The sequence below is a fragment of the Anabrus simplex genome, chromosome 7, assembly GCF_040414725.1.
Source record: "Anabrus simplex isolate iqAnaSimp1 chromosome 7, ASM4041472v1, whole genome shotgun sequence".
In the NCBI taxonomy this organism is placed as follows: Eukaryota; Metazoa; Arthropoda; class Insecta; order Orthoptera; family Tettigoniidae; genus Anabrus; species Anabrus simplex.
The window spans coordinates 49896274-49917613 of NC_090271.1; the positions used below are offsets into that span (position 1 = coordinate 49896274).

The window sequence follows — 21340 nt, forward strand, 5'->3', positions numbered from 1 at the left end:
AACTCAGTACTTAACTTTTCTTCGCCTTCTGAAAGAATTTCAACACTATCCATTAAATCAGGAAATAAAGCTTATACATTACTTAATGCGCATGCACCCACCAATAACTACAATCAAAAAGATCCACAAATGGTGGAAGACTTCTGGGAACTGCTCGAAAAAACTACAGCCACAATTCCAAATCATCACATAAAAATTCTATTCGGAGATTTCAATGCCCAAATTGGTAGAGAAAAGAAATTCAGGACCATTGCAGGACTATACCCAGTGCACAATAGAACTAATAAAAATGGAGAAAGATTAATTGATTTTGACCACACAAGAAAACAACCTGGAGATCCCCAAATTTTCACTTGGGAGAATTTCAACTAGATCATGTGGCTATTTCCATGAAAAATCAAAAAGAAATTATGAATGTTAAAGTTAAAAAAGGGATCAATGACTCTGACCACCATCTATCCTTAATCAAGGTCAAATTTCAACCAAACAGGTCCAAACCCAGAATAACAAAAAACCTGCGTGTCGATCCAGAATTTCTTAAACAGAACACTAGTACTTGCCTTGAAAGTATTCCTACTAACAATCCTTCAAACTGGTTAGAACTCAAAGACATACTTTTGAAGGCGTCTCGAAATGTTGGCACACCACCCAGGAAACACAAACATAGGTGGTGGAATGAAACCTGCGACAAGGCCATAAACTTTAGAACTAGAGCCTGGCAGAATTGGAATTCTCATAAAACTGAACAAACCTGGAAGGATTTCACCAAAATACAGAAACAAACATAAAAAATTATCAGGTCTGAAAAACACAAATACACACTACAGATTGGCAGAAATTAAACAAGATTTTACAAAAAACAATACACGAGACTTCTACAAAACTTCCAGAGAAGAATTATTAAATTATCAGGCCCTGATTTTTGCTTCAAACGCCCAGATGAGACATTGGAAACGAATAATCAAGACAACTGCAAACTTCTAGCAGTTTATTTCCAGGATCTTTTAAACTGTGAATCCCCTAAAGAACATTCACCTTTGAAAAACCCTTATCTAATCAAGATTCAGAACCCCCAACACTGGAAGAAGTCAAAGAAATAATCCATGGACTCAAAAATAACAAAGCCCCGGGGGAAGATGGTATAATTGCCGAAATGCTGAAGATAGGAGGTGACAGCATAGCCCGGAAAATTCACTTGATTCTTGAGAACATCTGGATCACTGAAGAAATCCCGGAAGAATGGAGATGTGCTCTAATCCATCCACTACACAAGAAAGGGGATAAAACGAACATCAATAATTATAGAGGAATTAGCTTGATACCAGTTGTTTACAAATTTTTTTCCAAAGCCCTGCTCACTAGACTTGAGAAACAAACAGACCATCTAAATTGGTGAATACCAGACAGGTTTCCGAAAAGGAAGATCTTGTACAGAACAAATCCTTAATCTCAAAACTATCCTCCAAATACGCAAAACCAGACAAACAGACATTACTTTTGTCGATTTCAGAAAAGCATATGACTCCATAGAACATCAAACACTTTTCAATACTCTAGAAGAATTTCAAGTGGGGTCTGTCAAAGGGATGGTTTATTGCCGTTACTGTTTAACTTGGTACTTGAGAAAGTAATCAGGACCTGGGAAAAGGAAACTAAAGGAATAACCCTTGGAAAACTATGTAAAGACAGAATTCACATGCAATGTCTGGCCTTTGCTGATGGCATAGCAATCCTTTCCAATAATAGGCATGAAGCAATTCATTCCATTGTAAAACTACATGAATTTGCCATCAAAATGGGACTTCAAATTTCGTATGAGAAAACTTCGTACATGGAAGGAGCCTCACGATACTTAGATGACCGAGCTCGATAGCTGCAGTCGCTTAATTGCGGCCAGTGTCCAGTATTCGGGAGATAGTAGGTTCGAACCCCACTATCGGCAGCCCTGAAAATGGTTTTCCATGGTTTCCCATTTTCACACTAGGCAAATGCTGGAGCTGTACCTTAATTAAGGCCACGGCCAATTCCTTCCCACTCCTAGCCATTTCCTGTCCCATCGTTGCCATAAGACCTATCTGAGTCGGTGCGACGTAAAGAAAAAAAAAGAAAAAAAACTTGGATGGACAACCTATGATAACTAAATTTGGCAAATTTGTTCAAGTGAACCAATTTAAATATTTGGGAGAAATTATTCAGCCCTCTGGTTTAAACCGCGAAGCAAATAAAGAAAGAATTTCCAAATTACAGAAAGCATACAGGATCACTTGGAAAGGTATAATAAAAAATCAATGTCTTGGAATGCAAAACTTAAGACACTATAATACAGTGATCAAACCTGAAGCGTTATATGCCTCAGAAACCTTAATCATAGGTGGCGAATCTTTAACCAAAGACATTGGGAAACAAGAAAGGAAAATTTTACAAAAACTTTTTGACCCAGTTTGTGTAGATGGCATATGAAAAAAAAAAAAAAATCATCCCAGGAGATATAGTGTCATTCAGAAAAAAATTCTCACACTTTTCAGAAAAGACAATTGAAATTGTATGTACAAATTAACAGAATGAACACTAACAGGCTAACTAAAAGAATTCTCAACCTGGCCCTTTCGTCTAAAACCAAGAACACAGCTGGCTTTGTGAAATTGAAACAGATCTCCAGGAAATCAACATCTCAGAACCCATTGTACTGGACAGATGTAAATTCAGAACCAAAATCGACAATCACCACTTTGAAGACAAACCCAACACCAGAGCTACTACAACTTGGACAGAAGAACAAAGGAAGAAGCTCAGCGAGATGATGAAGAGATTTTGGGAGGAAAAGAAGGCCAACACATCAGCTAAGCAAGTTCAACCGTGCTGCTGAGTAGGGCATAATGTAAAAAAAAATTAATAATAATAATAATAATAATAATAATAATAATAATAATGTAAGTCAACTCAATGAAGAAAAGTAAAGAAAATGTAAACAAATACTGTACACCAGTATTCTATCATCATGCAAGCACATCGGTCAGTTGTATTGTGATTATAATAAAAACACTCAGAAAATGTTTTGCCACCACGTTCAAACATATTCTCATACATATTTGAAACTATCCTGAATTCTCCCAATCAGAACACTGAGCCCATCTTACAGACTGGCATGTTCTCTGCTTCAAGACCAAAACAACAACAACCAAATGTGTAGCATCAATGTGATATGCTCCCTCACCCTCTCTATTCCTTTTGCGCTGACTACTTATCAGACCAGCCACCTATGATAATACAAGCACAGAAGGCTTGTTTCCTCACTGCCACTTCACAAATTCTGTGTCCAGAGTTTAAGTAATTTGCTACCTCTCATAGAATTTGTCATGGTTCAGCAATAAAGAATGGTTGTATATACTACTAATATCAGTTTATGTGACAAGGACAGGAATGGGTAGAATGTCTGAGAAAGAAAGAGTTCAGCAGAAGAGACTAAAAGAGGAGGGCATATTGCAAAAAGAGAGAATAGTTCATTAAGTTACATTGAGCAAAGGGAATACAGCCAGAATCTAAAATCTATAGAGACATTATTCACGGAATAGGTGCAATTAACAAATAAGCTAAAAAAAGAATTTTATGGCTAGGTGTCAAAATCATATGCAGTAGCAACAGACTAACTTCATTTTTTAATTTTGGCACAAAAAAGTAAATGTCCCCATTTGTGTAGTGGACAGACTTAAAATCTCACTATTCTTAAGTGATCTTCCATGGTATGGTACTCAACTTTGGTGAATGTCAAGACAATTCCTTCTCAATCCTAGATGCAATTAATAACAATTACACATACTGCAATAGCAAAAGGTATCAGACATACTTCACACAAGTCACCAAGTACATGTGGCTGTTGATCCTGATATCCCAGATCCTTGTATGAAGCAAAAACAAATTAGTGTGTGAAATTCTCCCAGTTCTTCAGAAAAATAATGAAATAGCCTTTCTTACTAATATTTAAAGTATTCTGTTACACGGCCTTAATATCCATAGTCGCAAAGTTCTGCTTTTTTTTTTTTTTTTTTTTCACTTGCCTGACTCCAGTGCATCTCTGTGGCCAGCAAGCTAATAGTGCTCAGTGTAGTGGGGTTTGCATAAGATCATTAAAAGCAATTTATTTTTTATTTTTTCATTTTTTAGGTTCCTGAAAGGCGAGTCTTGAACAAGGCATTTTCTGCTAAAAGTCTAACGGTAGAATTCAAATAATTATTATTTTGGATTTAAAACAAGCAAAGACATTACTTTAATGTTGCTGAGATGAAGTTATTTTTATTTATTTATTTATTTATTTATTTATTTATATAAGTAGGTTTATTCCATGCAGTCTTAACTTATATCTTTAATTCTTAGGAGTAAAATGGCTTGTAAAGAGTAAAAGGGCTTATCAAATGAAGAAAGATGTTGATAATTTGTACAGTAACATTAAGTTACTAACAAGAGAATTGGCTATGCTGAATGGGTCAGCAGAAACTGTTGGTGTGCAATGAAAATGAAGATTACTAGAGCATCTTGTAATGTTGTCTATTTGTGTCACAAGGGTAGTTTTATAGTTTTTCACTGTGGAATTTTGATTTCTTATTAACAAGTGATTAAAAATAACTTACACTACAACGCAGCTCTGAAATTGTATACCCTTATGCTCTTACTTTGAACTGAAGTCTTTAAAATGAACAAATATGTGAGCAATTATGTAAAATGATCTTGAAACACCCTTTAAAGAGCTTCTTATGTCATTACACATGTGGGCTGTGAACTAATAAAAGTATAAACAACATACAACTAAAAATATAAATCATAGTTTGCTGGCTACTGCAAGTGCTATTGTCACACTAGCTGTCAACAGGAAGCAGCTTCTTGTGAGCTTTATGACTGTGTATATTACACTGGGTTTTGTTATTTGTACACCAGTCAATATTTACATTTAACTAAACTCTTGATGTAAGGGCAGGAAAGGATTTTAAATGTATGCATCTTCTGGCATACCTACATTAAGATAATGACAAGAGCCAAGATGAAACATGCTGCAGTCAACATAGGCTGCTACATTATAGAATAAAACTAGCTGATGTACCCGTGCTTCACTATGGGATTCTCAGAAAGACTGCCCTTGTGGTTTTACTAAATGAAGTCAACATAGGTCATTACAAAAACGTCAGTAGGAATGTAGCGATTAAAAGCAATGCTATCATATAAAATACTCTATCAAATAAAAAACCACACATTTTATCACTCTGAACGAACAGTTCTATGCTGCTAATCTAATAGTCCAAAGTTCCAGAGCTGGAATGACCAGGCTGCAGACTGCCGTGAACACTCCTCTGCCATTATTCCATTAAATATGCACACTGTTCATTCCAATCAGTGCCTCAGAGTAGGAACTGAATAGCTCAAATGCTATGATGAACCGGCGTGTTACGTACCAGTAGTATCAGAAAATTTATGATTGACTGATTGATTGATTGATTGATTGATTGATTGATTGATTGATTGATTGATGCTTGTTGTTTAAAGGTGTCTAACATCTAGGTTATCGGCCCTAGAAAATTTATGAACCAGAGGAATGGCATGCTAAAGAAGAAAGTTATCTAACTCCCCAGCTACTTCCCATCAATATTCGGCAGGCTGTTGCACTCTGGACGACTGGGTGAGTTGGCCGCGTAGTTAGTGGTGCACAGCTGTGAGCTTGCATCCGAAAGACAGTGGATTTGAACCCCACTGTCGGCAACGATGAAGATGGTATTCCGCGGTTTCCCACTTTCACACCAGTGAAATGATGGGGCTGTACCTTAATTAAGGCCAAGGCCGCTTCCTTGCAAATAAACAAACACTCGGTACGCAGCAGTAATCCTATCTGCCAGAGATGAGTGGCAACAGAAGACATTAAGAGCATCACTACAAACAATGGTCAATGTAATGTTATTGTTGATCAATGTTATGAGCTTTCTATACTGTAGGCCTTCACATTTAGTTTCCTTTTGACTCTGTGATTTGTAAAATTTTCATTAAATTCTGTTTACCCATTTTCTCGTGACTCGGCGCTGATATGGCCTTGGTAACAAAAATCCAAATTCATTAATATCTTTGTGATCACAGCCGGTACGGTAACAATGTATAAGACATGAATGATAGGAAATTTAATAATATATAATCTTGGTTATGAAGTATTTATCGATTACACCTCTAATAACAAATATTTGAGAATTAAATTTTAGGCATTCCCCTAAACTAACATTTCACTCAGCATGAATAAAATTATTTAGCACCTAGATTATAGCGACTTATTCCCCAACTTTGCATACCTATTTTCATTTTAAAAAACCACTAATAACATAAATATTTGAGAATTAAATTTTAGGCCTACCCCTAAACTACCATTTCACTCAGCGTGAATACAATTATTTATTGCTTAGATTGTAGCGGCTTATTCCCTGACTTTGACCGATTTTCATTAAATTCTCTTCAGCCGTTTTCTCGTGATGCATGTACATACATACACACATACATACTGTCCCCTTCAAATTTGGCCTACAATAAGCATTTATTGTATCTGCGTGTGTAATATTTATTTCATTAGCGCGGGCGATGTTCTCCAGCCTTGTATTACAAAGGCTGCTCCAACAGTTCAAAACCGGTCTTATTGGCAGGGGAGAAATGTATTGATTTTTCTCTGCGGAGCAATCAGCTGGCCCACGTGACACACTGAGGGAGCAGGCCAAGGCCGCCTGGACACGCGGACAGCACATGTCAAATCTCAGGCAGAAGTACTTTCGAAAATTGAACGCTAGACGTCGACCAATTACGGACAACCCCTTTCCCTGGATATGCATTAAAACCCATGTTTCCAGAAGAAACGTTCTCTACGCTCTCTGCTCGTTGATTCTTCGGCTGTGGTCTTATCTTGCTGTGTTGTGCTGCGAACTTCGACGTGATATTCACTGTCTACTCCGGGATGGTTACTTCTTAAATCAATTATTTGACAGTAAAACCAGCCACCCTTCGCTTATAGTTGGATCAACGAGCCTGGCAGATTTCTTTACAACAAGTTACATATTTTTCCATCATTAATTTCATCGCGTGTGTGTGTGGAGCATATTTTACAACTGTTTGTTAGTTTCAGCCTCTACTCCACGAGAGGAAGGAAGAAACACAATTGAAATATCAAAGAGGTTCAACCTTTTCAATACAAAACGTGTTGTATAAGAAGTTCACAACATAATATTTATTGAATAATAAGGACCGGTTTCGACGCTCACTGCGTCATCATCAGCTAACAAAGATCAACAAATAGGCAAAGTACATGTCATGAATGATTTACATTAATAACTCTTGTATGGCTGAATACAAATGGTGAACTGCTTTGTCATAAAAGCTAGGAGAAACTTGAGTAAAATATGATAATGTGATGTGACACATAAAACATAGTGGTTTGATGGGTAAAAATTATGCATAAAATTGAACTGATGCTATGAGCATGAGAGTCTGAATATGGTGATAAAACTATGTGGTAAAAATAATATAATGGTAAAATTGTCCACTCTTCTGTTGTTCACTTCAGGCACATAAGTCCAGGTCCGATGTTATATAGTCAAACCAATAAAAAATTTTTGTCGAGGCCGGGACACCTGATGTTGGGCGATTGAATAAGGTTGCTCTTCAAATTAGTCTCAGCTCAACAGGGTAGTGAATCTTTAAGAGAGGAAAGAAAAACTAAGTTAGTGAAATGGAAGTCTAAATCGAGTTCGGTCAAGGGTGATAGAATATGAGACTCACCTTGTTTGGCGTGCTGAGTGTGTGGTGTAAGAAGAGTTCTGGACTAGTGAGAAGGTGTGACTGAGTAGCGAAGTTAGAGTGAGAGGGGTGGAGAGGAGAGGGGTAGGGAGGCAGAGTTTAAGGTGGGTCAGGAGGGCGGAGTGGCAGTGGTGTGGGACGTAAAAGAGTACTGTGGAGAGCGTGAAAGATCGATTTTTCTCTCGTGGTTTTTATACCTCTAAAGACTTCTATTAGGTAGTCGAAAAGAATGCTGGATTTTTCTGAGATTTCGTTAAGATTTAAGTTAGGGTTAAAAAATTGGTCTAGGTGAATAAAACAGTTCTCCGTAACGTCGAGTAAAGGGCCTTTATTTATGTTTTTGAGAATTTCTAGGTCTTGTTCTATGGTGGTAAAATTATGCTTTAAGTCATGTATATGTTGGCCTATTGCGGAAAATCTATTATATCTGATGGCATTAACGTGTTCTAAGTATCTAACTTTGAAGCTGCGCCCGGTCTGTCCGACATATGAGGAAAGACAGTTATTGCATTGAAAACGGTAAACACCTGACATTGCATAAGTGTCAGACCTGTTAACTGATTTGGAATTGTGAACTATATCTATGTTTCTATTGCTGGTTCTGTAAGAAATTTTAATATTATGTTTCTTGAAAATATTCGTTACACTGTGTATATTTTCATTAAAGGTGAAGGTGGCGAATAGGGCAGGGTTATGTCTTTCTTTGGTTAATGTTGACTTCAGTCTATGTTTACATTTGTTAATGATGCGTTCTATGAATGAGGCATTATAACCGTTAAATTTAGCAATGGCCCGAATGGTGTTCAATTCCTTCTTTAGGTTTTCCTTGGATAAGGGTATTTTTAGTGCACGGTCTACCATGCTATAGTAAGTGGCACATTTATGTGCATGTGGATGTGTAGAGTCGTTTCTGATAGTGGTCGCTGTTTGGGTTGGTTTTCTGTAGATATTGTATTCTATCTTGTTTTATCTTGTTGGTAAATGCATTTATCAAATGCGAAATAGTTGTTATGTATTACGAGTTTTAGGACCTGCATAAAGTCTTGGATCTCTAGTTTACTTAGCCCACTATATGTTTTTAGGTTTTTTAGTATTATGGGAAGGAGTTTTTTGGTGTTGATACTGGGATACATATTCTCCTAGCTTTTATGACAAAGCAGTTCACCATTTGTATTCAGCCATACAAGAGTTATTAATGTAAATCATTCATGACATGTACTTTGCCTATTTGTTGATCTTTGTTAGCTGATGATGACGCAGTGAGCGTCGAAACCGGTCCTTATTATTCAATAAATATTATGTTGTGAACTTCTTATACAACACGTTTTGTATTGAAAAGGTTGAACCTCTTTGATATTTCAATTGTGAATCTCAGTTCAATACGGGAAAATGAAGTTTTTAACTTATAAGGAAGGAAGAAAATCGCCACATGCTGGAACGAGTGTCTCAAGATGCTGTTACATTGTGAAGAGGAAGCCTGCCGCAACTTTACTTGGAACCTCAAGGCTACGATGATCTGCTAAAAATGTAGGCAATCTCTGGCATGGGGAGATAGCGACCCTGGGCAGATAACTCACCACATGTTCCAGACCATCGGCGAAGATCCAGTTCCATCATTCATTTAAGTACACTTTACTAATGTTTATCTGTTCATCTTTGTAGAAATAATGCTTTCTTATTCATTAGTGGTAATATTTCTTCTAGTCTTGCAGTAGATTTGAATATTTTCACTTTTCTTTCATATGGGAGATGGCAGTTTTGTCATTTTGTGTGTGGATGATTATTGACCTCTATTAGTTTAGCTAGAACCTGTGTGTATGTGTGTGTCTTCTACGATTTTTCTAGCTGTCCCATTTAATAGTCTAGTGTGTTTAAAAATCATTGTCCTCACCGGTAATTAACAATTTAATTTTTGAATATATATTTTGGAAGTCGTGTGGGACAGTTTAACGGCATGTTGTGTTACACCGGATTTCTATGTAAGAGTTTCTTCATGTGTGATTTAGGGCGTGTTAGTGTCATCTGACATATTGTCGAATCCCAGTTTCCGCGAATTTTAGATCTCGCACAAATAATAATAATAATAATAATAATAATAATAATAATAATAATAATAATAATAATGAATTTTCATCTTGGGTTAAATAAATGAATAAGGATCATGAGTTTAAATAGTGCTTGATCTTGTGTGTAGGATGTGCTCAATTAGGATGAATATGAGCCTGGAATATGGCAGATTCTCGTCGGATCATTTATTATATTTTATTGACTTGATGATGGATTATTTACTGTGTATTTGTGACTTGTGAATCCATTTATTGAGCCTTATTTTGGAGAATACGTGTTGTTGAACGTAATTTCTTCAAGTGGAGCACGTGTTAATTGATAGACGTGGAGTTGAATAATAATAATGTCGTGACTCATGAACCATGAAGGCGAAGGTTCTATGTGCATTTCAGTAGTCGACAAATTTCTTCAGACATCAACCGCCGATATTATCGTGATCAATGTTGTCAATTTAATCTTCTTTGATTAAGTGATTATCCAGACTTCATCACATTCCTGAGGGACGTAAAATATTTTTCTTTGCCCGATACCATCATCGAGAAATTTCAAATATTAGGATTAAAAATCAAAGATTAATATTCAAAGGCTAGAATTCGTTGTAAATAGTGTAAATAATTCTCATGTGCCGTAGTGTGAATGGTGTGTGTGTGTGTGTGATTGATATTATTTCAATGCATTGTGATATTTTCTTTGACCATGATTTTGACCAGACCACGTGTTTGTTACGTTGAGACCTGATTGTCAGCGTCGTTGTTTGTGTTGGCATAACTTTTTTAAATTTAAATCTTTAGTGGATTTTATTTGGTATTTAAGTAAAGTGAGATTCAGAGTCTCACACGGTAATGAATAAGGAAGGATCATTTCCGTGGACTTGGTTCACTATTTAATTTTTTTTTTTGCTATGGGCTTTACGTCGCACCGACACAGATAGGTCTTATGGCGACAATGGGATAGGGAAGGCCTAGGAGTTGGAAGGAAGCGGCCGTGGCCTTAATTAAGGTACAGCCCCAGCATTTGCCTGGTGTGAAAATGGGAAACCACGGAAAACCATCTTCAGGGCTGCCGATAGTAGGATTCGAACCTACTATCTCCCGGATGCAAGCTCACAGCCGCGCGCCTCTACGCACACGGCCAACTCGCCCGGTACTATTTAATTTTGTAAAGCCTATGGCGTTAAAAATTTCTTTAGAAGTGTCAAATGCCAAAGAGTGATTTTACATTTGTCAGACGAAATATTAGAGGAAGATTAAGAGGAATTATTATTGTACAGGCACAATGGTGCAAAATTTAAGTCCAATGGAGACATTTAGAGTAATATTTTTGATAAGATTTTCGTTTGATTAATTTTCAATTTTATTTGCTTTATTCAGCACAGTAAAGAAGGAAGGATTTATTTGAGATAAATGTTGAAATGAGTAAATCCGGTAATTCGACATTCAAGATAAATAGGAATCAGGTAATTTTCACTTTCTTTAACTTATAAAGAGTAATATCATTATTGAGAGGGGGTCCTCCTATAAAACTTTTATTTTGTTATTATTTCGTTGAGCCAGAAGTAGGCTAATAAAGGTTATGTATACTTACAGAAACATTGTCAACCGAGAATAGTGGAGATTATATGCAGTTAAGAGGAACTGGCAGAGAAGAAATTTAAATTTATCATCAAGATTGTTAATTGAATTTGTTATTGTTAAATGTGTTAGTTTATAATAAATGTCAGAACCTGTTTTTTTATATTCTTGTGTTATTGTCTCTAGTCCTTGTCTCTTACCCTGCCTTCGAAAATAAGTAAAGCCAGACAACGAACGGTCCACCCTCAGGACTCTCGTTCTCCGGCTGAGCTATGCCCGGTAAGAAGGGGGCAATAAATACATACATACATACATACATACATACATACATACATACATACATACATACATACATACATACAGACAGACATACATACATACATCACAGAAAATTAAAAAGTGCATTTCCTTGTTACTGTGGACATAACTGATACAGAAATATCATCCTTTTTAAATTCTGACCAATGTACAGACAACTAGCTACGGGCTTTACGTCGCACCAACACAGATAGGTCTCGTGGTGACGATGGAATAGGAAAGGCCTAGGAGTTGGAAGGAAGCGGCCGATGCCTTAACTTTTTTAAATTTAAATCTTTAGTGGATTTTATTTGGTATTTAAGTAAAGTGAGATTCAGAGTCTCACACGGTAATGAATAAGGAAGGATCATTTCCGTGGACTTGGTTCACTATTTAATTTTTTTTTTTTTGCTATGGGCTTTACGTCGCACCGACACAGATAGGTCTTATGGCGACGATGGGATAGGGAAGGCCTAGGAGTTGGAAGGAAGCGGCCGTGGCCTTAATTAAGGTACAGCCCCAGCATTTGCCTGGTGTGAAAATGGGAAACCACGGACAAACCATCTTCAGGGCTGCCGACAATGGGATTCGAACCCACGATCTCCCGGATGCAAGGTCAGAGCCACGCCAACTCGTCCGGTCATGTATGTACAGACAAAACTCTTATTTTATATATATAAGATGTAATTTAATTGCATCTGAAAGTATGTCATATCTATCAAATAAATTATTTTGTAATACACAAGTTTACCCACCTTAGGAGCAGAATGATTTCTAAGTTTGATACATTTCAAACTTCCTTGAAATCATCTAATAAATGACTAGGTATACAAATGATAAGGAATCTGCCACCTGGGCTACAGTCCTCAATGCAGATCAGTGGTGATTGATTGATTCAGTTCACTGGAACCATTATTGGAACATGTAAAATTTTACACAAAGCCATCCTTACCACAGGTTATGAGAGTTTACTTCCCAGAGTGAAGGATTACTAGGTATTAATCCTACCTCGATTGCACAATAAACACCTTAGCTTCTTTCTCTATACAAACAAATAATAAAAAACCACTATGAATAATTTTTTATTCCTATTCGCTTCAAGAAGGATTTTGCCCAGGTGATATTAAGTTTAATAGAGCCTCCATTTTCTTCCAGCAAATGTGGTTCATACTGCATGAGCACCTGTTTGGCTGTAGTAATGGCAAGGTATGATGAGACTTTCTCTCCTGATCGCACCAAATCGTGAATACATTCCTGCACTACCTCATCATATTTCCCTAGCCTCATAGGTCGACCACGAGGTGCATAACCTAATGAAGTCACTTCTTTATCACAATTAGAGTCACTCCCAGCACTGAAGCTCTCACGTTTCTTAAGATATTTGTCTCTTAGTCCACGCATAGTACTTTCAGCAACTTCACGACCTAACTTGGCTCGAAAATAGAAGCATGCTCGCTGACTACCATGCTCTGCAGCATATTTTCCCATTTCAGCACGGATTTCTGGACTGTACGTAGTGTAGCTCCCTCGTTTCTGTCCTATAGGTCGCCTGGAACTACCTTTACCACTTCCTTTTTTACGGCCACCTCTCTTTGGCAATGATTTTTTCTTGCTACTATTTGGTGTTCTATTTAATTCTCCCTTGATTTCTTTGCACTGAAAATTACTCTCCACAGGGCAGTCAGTTACTATATTAGTAATATTGGCATGTTCTTGTTCAGTATTTACTTCTTGATCTGCTTCAGGTGATGAAATCTGCTTTGAACCCTGATGACTATTTCTTAATTCAAGAGGATCCTGATCTGTAACCACAGTTTCAGTGATATCAGAATTGTCTGGTTCTGAAAGATGATGTACATGGACCCGTTCAAATTCTTTCTTGACTCTTGCTGCTTCAGCAGATATATCTGACTGAACAATATATGCCTCTCGACGATCTTCTATAAGAACAGAATCCGAAGATTCAAATGGCACAGAATCTATATTATTTTCATTATTAAGTGTCTGCGAAAATGTATCACTGTTTATTTCACTATGTTCAAGTACTTGAGAAAATCCCTGTGGATTTTCGGTGGTTGAATGAGTACCATTCAGTAAATGGTGTGAAACAGGCGTCTCAGATGCCTGCATGCTAGACTGTGAAGCAATGAAATGTTGAACGAGAGCAGTTGTACCTTGGGGATGAGAAACAAAAATAGGGTGCTGGGTAACACCTTGTGATACGACAACTGTAGCAGGATCTGATGGCTGATGTTGAAAATTATCATCCGAGTGAGCTGAAGCAACAGCTAATGCAACAGTAGAAAGACTTGAAGGCTGAGAATGTTCAGGATGATGTGAAATGGAAGTATGGTGAGATGAAGGTTGTGTAATGGCCAGAGGGATGGATGCATTATTGGAAACAGCAACAGAAGCTGTTTGTACTGATTCATTCTGATGGTTAAAGGGAGAATATACTTGTGTCTGTTGAAAAGTTTGTACAGCAGCAACATTCTGATTCATTATCACAGAAGCAGAAATGGGTACATGTGACTGGTGATAAGTTAGGGGTATGGAACTAGACACATTAGTGCTACTGTTACAATGATCTATAGAATGAAATGCTAAAGGAGGGTTCTGTTGATGATTCACTGGTATAAGAGAGCTCGAAGGTTGCAAGTGGGAGAGTGGGGCTGATTGATAATGATTGTATACAACTGCAGAAGAACTATTTAACTGAGAGTTGTTGAGCAAATTAAGAGAGGTCTGCAAGATATCAATAGTTTGGCTGTGAGAAGGACCACTTGATTCATGATGATTAGGAACAGGACCATGTGACTGTTGTGGTAAGAGAGAATTATTGTGATGCTGTTCTTGTTGCTCATTGATCAGTTGCTGTTGTTCTTGCAACGCTGCTCGCTGTTTGTCCATGTATAATTTACGACACCTACGAACCACATGTTGCTTCAAAGTAATATTAAGTTTCTCAGAAAAATATGCTATAGTTGCAGGAATACTATGGTTACAAGCATAGAGCCCTATCTCTTCCTTCAGTTCTGCACTATACACACACTTTTTTGATTTATTTACAGAATTACTATATTCACTGCCTTTGATAATTCTGCCCCTGCTGGCCTTATTCTTCATACACTGACGTTTAAATTCTGGATAACGTAGCAGATAAAGTTTTCTGAATTTACGAATAAGTCCATGCCTTACTTCACGACCTAATCTTTCCGAAAAGTGAGTCACTGCTGCATCAACACCATATGCAGCAGCATACCTTCCAATTTCTTCCTTTACCTCAGGTGTATAACACTGATACCATTTAACAATGTTTCTTATTGTACTTTCACTAATAACAACACCCAGTTTAGAGGAGAAGTGACGCACAGTCATCAAACTGCCATTGTCTATAGCATAACGTGCCATCTCTTCCTGAATCTCAGTAGGGAATTTCATATATTTTCCTCGACGTTTACGGGAATCTCTTGTTGTGGCTAGCAATCTTCTCACAGCAGCTACTGTGTTGGCACGCAGTTCAGCACGCCGTCCATCTGATACGTCCACCTGCGAAGCGGGCTCCAAGCCACTCTGACCGATACATGTCCCATGTGAATCCTCTTGATCTGCACTACCTAAATGAAGGAAGAGGAACCATGGAGATAATAGCCAGAGCAATAAATTATAACAACACACAATTCTGTAGATCAAATATTAAACACCTTTAAAAGGAACAAGCCTATATTACCAAAATACTTAAGAATTTTCATGACTGTAAACTATCTCCATGGACCCTCAACCTTGACTGCAAACAAACAAAAAATTGCACTCACCTTGTTTCAAAAGTAGTCGTTTCTGCTTAAGTCCCATAGGACGTTTCAGGAGCCTTCTTTCTCTGTTGGAAACAATTTTTATGGGATCTTCACCATCTAAAATACCACGTCTACGTGCTTCTTCAGTATGTTTACGCTGATGAATCCTAAAGGAAATTTTTGAAGTGAATATTTCTTCGCAATGCCGGCACTAGAAAAGAAGAAGAGAAACAATAAATAAAATGCCACACAAAACATAGTATCTTTACAACAGATACAATAGTGCAACAGTAATTATCAGGGATTACGACTAGTATTTATTGACCTGCAGCTTATACAATAATTGATATATTGTTTTAAATTGCAATTTTTTTGAATAAGGAATACAAATGCCCAGAGAAAATAACAATCAGACAGTTGCTAATAGTTGAGAATCCAGGATCTTACACTTAACTTTAATTCTCTGATAGTGCAGGGTGATGTTAGTGCAACAACAAGAACAACAACAACAACAATTAAATTGCGAATATGTGGCAGTTTTTGTGATCTTCAGAAAGACATCTGACTCCACTGAGAGAAAAACCTTGATGAGAGTTCTAGAAGAGTTTAAACAACAAGACAGGAAAATCAGGCAGACAGTCAGCAACACTTACTCCAAAATAAAGTTCAAGGGAGAGATCTATGGGTCCTTTGAAATCAAAATTGATGTAAGACAAGGATCATGTTCAACTGTGGTCTGGAAAAAGTCATTAGGGAATATAAGGAGGGAATTCCTGACAAAGAGACTTTCAAGATAGGGAGAGGTCCGGAGAGTATTAGATTGTATTAGATGATATTGTATTGATGTACTGATGATATAGTGATACTCACTAGCGATATAGCAACAGTTAAGAAGGGGACTGATGAACTTACATGACAGCAAAGAAGACGGGCTTCAAATTTCTTTTGAGAAGACCGAGTTGAGAAGAGAGTATTTGGAAGAAAGTAACAAGAGAATCCCATTTGATTAACCTCTTAACCGGGTATTATTGATGTGCTTGGTGTAACCTGCCCTGTGCATTTTTAAAGCAGATTGTTGTTACACGGCAGGATAGGCGGATAAGTTAATATCATTCATCTGTGATACAAAAAGTAAATTAAAGGAGTTTTAATTAATTTATTTTAATGTTAGAGAAATTTTTACATTAACTGCAAGGTCATTTACCTGGTTGGAACTTGATAGTTTGGCCCATATTTCACAGCCAAAAATTGAAACAAATAAAAGCAAAGGGTATTTATAAATATCATATCATGAATGTGACATTCTGAACCATTTTTCTTTAACTGTAAGATCATTTACCTGGTTGAAATTTGTGCGTTTTGTTCATATGTTATCACCTAAAAATGAAAACAAATAAAATAAAGGGATATTTATGACTTACACATCATGCTAGTGACATTGTGAATGATTTTACATTAGCTTCACGGTCAGTTAAGTCATTTACCTCACTCGAAGTGCACTTCGCCTTCATCTGATTCGTCATGTTGTTCATCAGGTTCATCATTCTCATTCTCGGAACAACTTTCACTATCAGACTCACATTCATCTGTATCGAACCACTCATCTTTAGATTTCTGAGAAGATAAATCATCACAATCATCCTCTAAGTGTTGAATAATCTCGTCTTCTTCGAGCGTTTCGAACTTACGCTTTGAACTAAATGCTGCCATATTTGGCCTACTGCGGACAAGTAGCACCGCACAGATGTAAAATAAAAACAAATAAGCTTCAAGGAGTGTGACATGTGGTATTTGCTGCAATCGTGCAGAAAAAACATCAATTTAGACAATAATACACAATAATACACTCATCGTACCCAGGAGATATTCGCGGTAAAAGACGAGTACGTATATATTCGTCATGCCCATTACCCTGTAATATTCGGCATACGAATACATACGTCATGCCCAATTAAGAGGTTAAAGAGCAGACAAGAAAAATGGAATGGCATTCAACTGACGAGGAACACCTACAACTAAAAGGTTCTCTCAGACGGGGCTAAACTCATAATCATTAGTCATTGTGCTCATTATTGAGCATCGTGACCTCATAACTCCATCATTTCCCTGTTGCAACCTTGACAAGATGTCTCCATCCCGAGCGGTTTTCACATTTCGTTAATATGATCTGAAGTGGTAGCCCAGTGATCTTCTTTGCCTGATCTATCCATCTGCTTGCTGTTCTTCTTCGTGGTCTACTGCCTTCAATTTTGCCTTGTAAAATTACCTTTTCCAAGTTCTCTTCATCTCGTCTTAGAATGTGGCCAAGGAACTGGAGGTAACGCTCACTCACACGGGAAGATAGGCATTTCTTGATGCAGAGTTCGTCCAGAATGGAAAAATTAGTTCTTCTTTCTCTCCAGGGTACACGTAGCATTCTCTGCCAACATCAGATCTCAAAGGCATCAATGCGTATTTTGTCTTTAGCATTCACGGTCCAGGTCTCACAGCCGTACAAAAAGACGGAGAACACTAGTGATTCTACCAAGCGCATCTTCGTGGCTTTTGATATTGCCCGATTCTGCCAGATCTTAGTAAGTTTAACCATTGCAGCACGACCTAAGACAATATGTCTTTTTACCTCTTTATCACAGCTTCCCGTGTCAGTGATGACAGACCCCAAGTGTACAAATTCCTTAACTATATCCAGGTCCTGTAGGCATCCCGTACGTTGGATTTGACCTTGGGGCTAAACTATGGCATCTAAAAACTGCTGTTAAACATGAGTGCCTACCTGTATGCAGCAGAAACAGTGGATATATTTGGAAAAGGTGGGCTTGAAGATATTTGGAAGAAAGAAAGGAAAATGCTCAGAAAAATGATAGGCCTAAATGTAAAAAAATGGGGAGAGGAGACTCAAATCTAATAAAGAATTATATCAAAGAACAGCAGGGATGGTTGAATTGATGAGGAAGAGAAGGTTATAGTTCTATGGACACTTGTTGAGGATGGACAGTAACAGACAGATGAAGAGAATCTTTGAATTCTTCAGGAAGAGGAAGACAGAGTTGAAATGATTTCAAGAAATGAGGTTGGGGTTAAGGAAGATGATAATTATAATGCAGAAATTGATTTCAACTAATTGTCATAAAGTTCTGTGGTTTCTAGGAAACTGGGGAGGCAGTAGTCAGAAAAAGGAGACCCTATACAGAAGAACAGATGAAGGAGAAAGGATGAAAAGATGAAGGCAGAGAAGGTTAAAAATAATTCACAGATTGTCAAATGGGGCACACGAATAGCAAAATCAAAAAACAAAAATACAAGACTGCAAGAAAAGTTCCAGTAAGAGACCTTTAGAAACAAAGACAGAAGACAACTAAGGATTATAAACAGTATAGAGCACAAGTGAAGAAATGAACAAGTGAGAGAATTATTGGAGGAACTCCTACAGAATCTAAATACAGTATATAAATAAAATCCATCATCCTTTCTGCCCGAGGATTTTTATTGACTTCCTGACGAACTAGGAAATTTAAACTATGCATGCTTATTCCCTCTACATCGTAGTTTTGCTGAAAAATATTTAAACTTCTTGTCCCACCATCTTAATCTACATCTAATGCAGCGCCCTTCCATATCAGATAGTTACAGTATTCATTCTGTCCACCTCCGTGGAGTAACAGTACTCAGAGACCTGGGTTTGATTTCTGGTACCATCAGAAATTTAAAACTGACAAGAGGGCTGGTATATGGTTAACACAATGAGGGTTATGGCATAATACAATGCCTGACAAAAAAAAAAAAGTTAAGAGTGGTCCAATATTATTCCATTTTGGTATACATGCATACCATTGATGTGCGAGTAAATGATTTGATTTACCAGAGTGTAGTCGTGATGGCACTGTCCTGTTGTTGATAAGTTGTTACCAGTCAACTGATGAGTCAGACAGTTAAGCAAGATGTGCAGAGAGAACAACGTACAGTACGAAGCACCTGCAAAGCCTCACAGACACGTTAGACAGCCTGTCCACCAATTAACAGCATTAGACAGAGGCCGCATTGTGGGACTGCATGAGAATGGTTGGTCATATCGTGCAATTGCCAAGCATGTGGGCCATTTAGATGCCACAGTGGCTCGATGTTGCAAGATCCCACAACTTCGACACCCACCATCCGCAAACGTGTACTGGAGACTCTACAACATCCTGTGAGTTCCCGTACAGTGTCTCGACGACTCACATCCGCCGAATTGGGGTTCTACCACCCCATACCTGCCTGGGAGGCATGGTCAGAGGACGACTGGCGTCGCATCATGTTCCGTGATGAGTTCCGCTTCCCCATAACCTCCGATAACCAACTTGTGCGGGTTTGGCGGCCTGTGTTGTGGAAAGACACACAGGCGTAATCCTTGGCATCATGGTGTGGGGAGCCATAGGATATGCTGAGGTCCCCTCTAATACTGCTTCGGCAGACTTTGACGGCACAGTGATACATCACAGGCATTCTTTGTCTTCATGTCCTACCCCGTATGGCAGAGCACCCTAGGACAGTGTTCCAACAAGATAATGCACACCCACACGTCACATATGGACTGCTGCAATCCTCTTCAGGTGGTCTCAGCAAGTGTGACATCGTTTGTATATAAGTCCAAGGGACACTCCTCTGCAAGTCCCATGTGATTGTGATTGTGTCCATGATGAGGACAAAGAGCAATGCCTAGAGCATACTGAGACCCTCCCGTGGCCAGAAAGATTCCCAGACCTTTCCATCACTGAACACGTGTGGGATGACATTGGGAGGGGAATCCGTCCCAGTACCAACCTGCGGGATCTGGAAGGACAGCTGCAACAACTGTGGACGAACTTGCCTCAGGATCAGGAGAGGATCCAAAGGCTGCTCAACACCATTCCGAACCGCATAAGGGCATGCATTGTGGGCGGTGGGGTGCGACACCTTACTGACCTGGCACCAACATTCCACCTGTAACTGCCAATGGCCTTGTCTCTTTCATTCCATATTGTAATCATTTCAATAAAGGCACATGGTCTTTCAGCATATGTAGTTTCATTCAATTTCAACCACTCCTTCTGGGTGCCTAACTTTTTTTGTCAGGCAGTGTATATTGCGTCCCGCAGTAAGAGGCTCTGTGGTTACGACCTAATATATTGCATGTTGAACTTCCAAGTGTAATATCTTTGCTTCTCTAGGTCTTCCACTGGGAAGCTCTCCGAGATGTCGACAGCGCAACATACATGGCTTGTACCTAGGTAGTGTTTGTGTATACCATCTTGATCCAATTGATAAGCATTTCTTGTACATCATGGTCACAAAGTGCATTCCAGTTTACACAATAGGCAGACTGAAGAGCCTAATTGTCATTAGTGGTTGTTAATTGTTTTGTCAGGAGTTACCGCTGCACATGGTGGATGAAAGGGTGCTGTTCAGGAAATGTTACTTGCACCTTTTCTCAGAACTCCTGCTGGCAGAGTCTACTATCAGTTTTTATGAAATAGGACGGCAAAAGTACAAGTTTATTAGTCTTGAATGGCGGTGGGAGAGCTTTCTGTCTAGGTTCATGGATATGAGAATCTGAGGGTAGCAATATTTGTTCACGAAGTTTGTTACAGAATATGAAATGTAAATATTTTAGTCACGGCCAATGCCCCCCACTTTGAGGACCATTGATCTATATAATCTATGTAACAGATAGCGGATACCCTGTTCTTTTCAACTAATGCTAAAAGACATTAGAGAAGAAAGTTATGACACTTGGAAGTTCAACATGCAATATATTACATTTGCTTGTCAATACAGTAGGAACTA

The 21340-nt window shown here is 38.1% G+C and overlaps 1 protein-coding gene across 2 annotated transcripts in view; it reads right to left on the reverse strand.

The window, feature by feature from the left end:
* Positions 1 to 12458: 12458 nt before the first annotated feature.
* Positions 12459 to 21340, reverse strand: part of LOC136877226 (uncharacterized) — a 124539-nt gene continuing 115657 nt past the window's right edge. For both annotated transcript variants that reach the window (XM_067151078.2, XM_067151079.2), the window contains exons 8-9: positions 15560 to 15749; positions 12459 to 15361 (exon numbers count right to left, since the gene is read on the reverse strand). In XM_067151078.2, coding sequence (XP_067007179.2) covers positions 12813 to 15361; positions 15560 to 15749 — 2739 coding nt within the window. In that variant the 3' untranslated portion in view covers positions 12459 to 12812. The remainder of the gene's footprint in view (positions 15362 to 15559; positions 15750 to 21340) is intronic.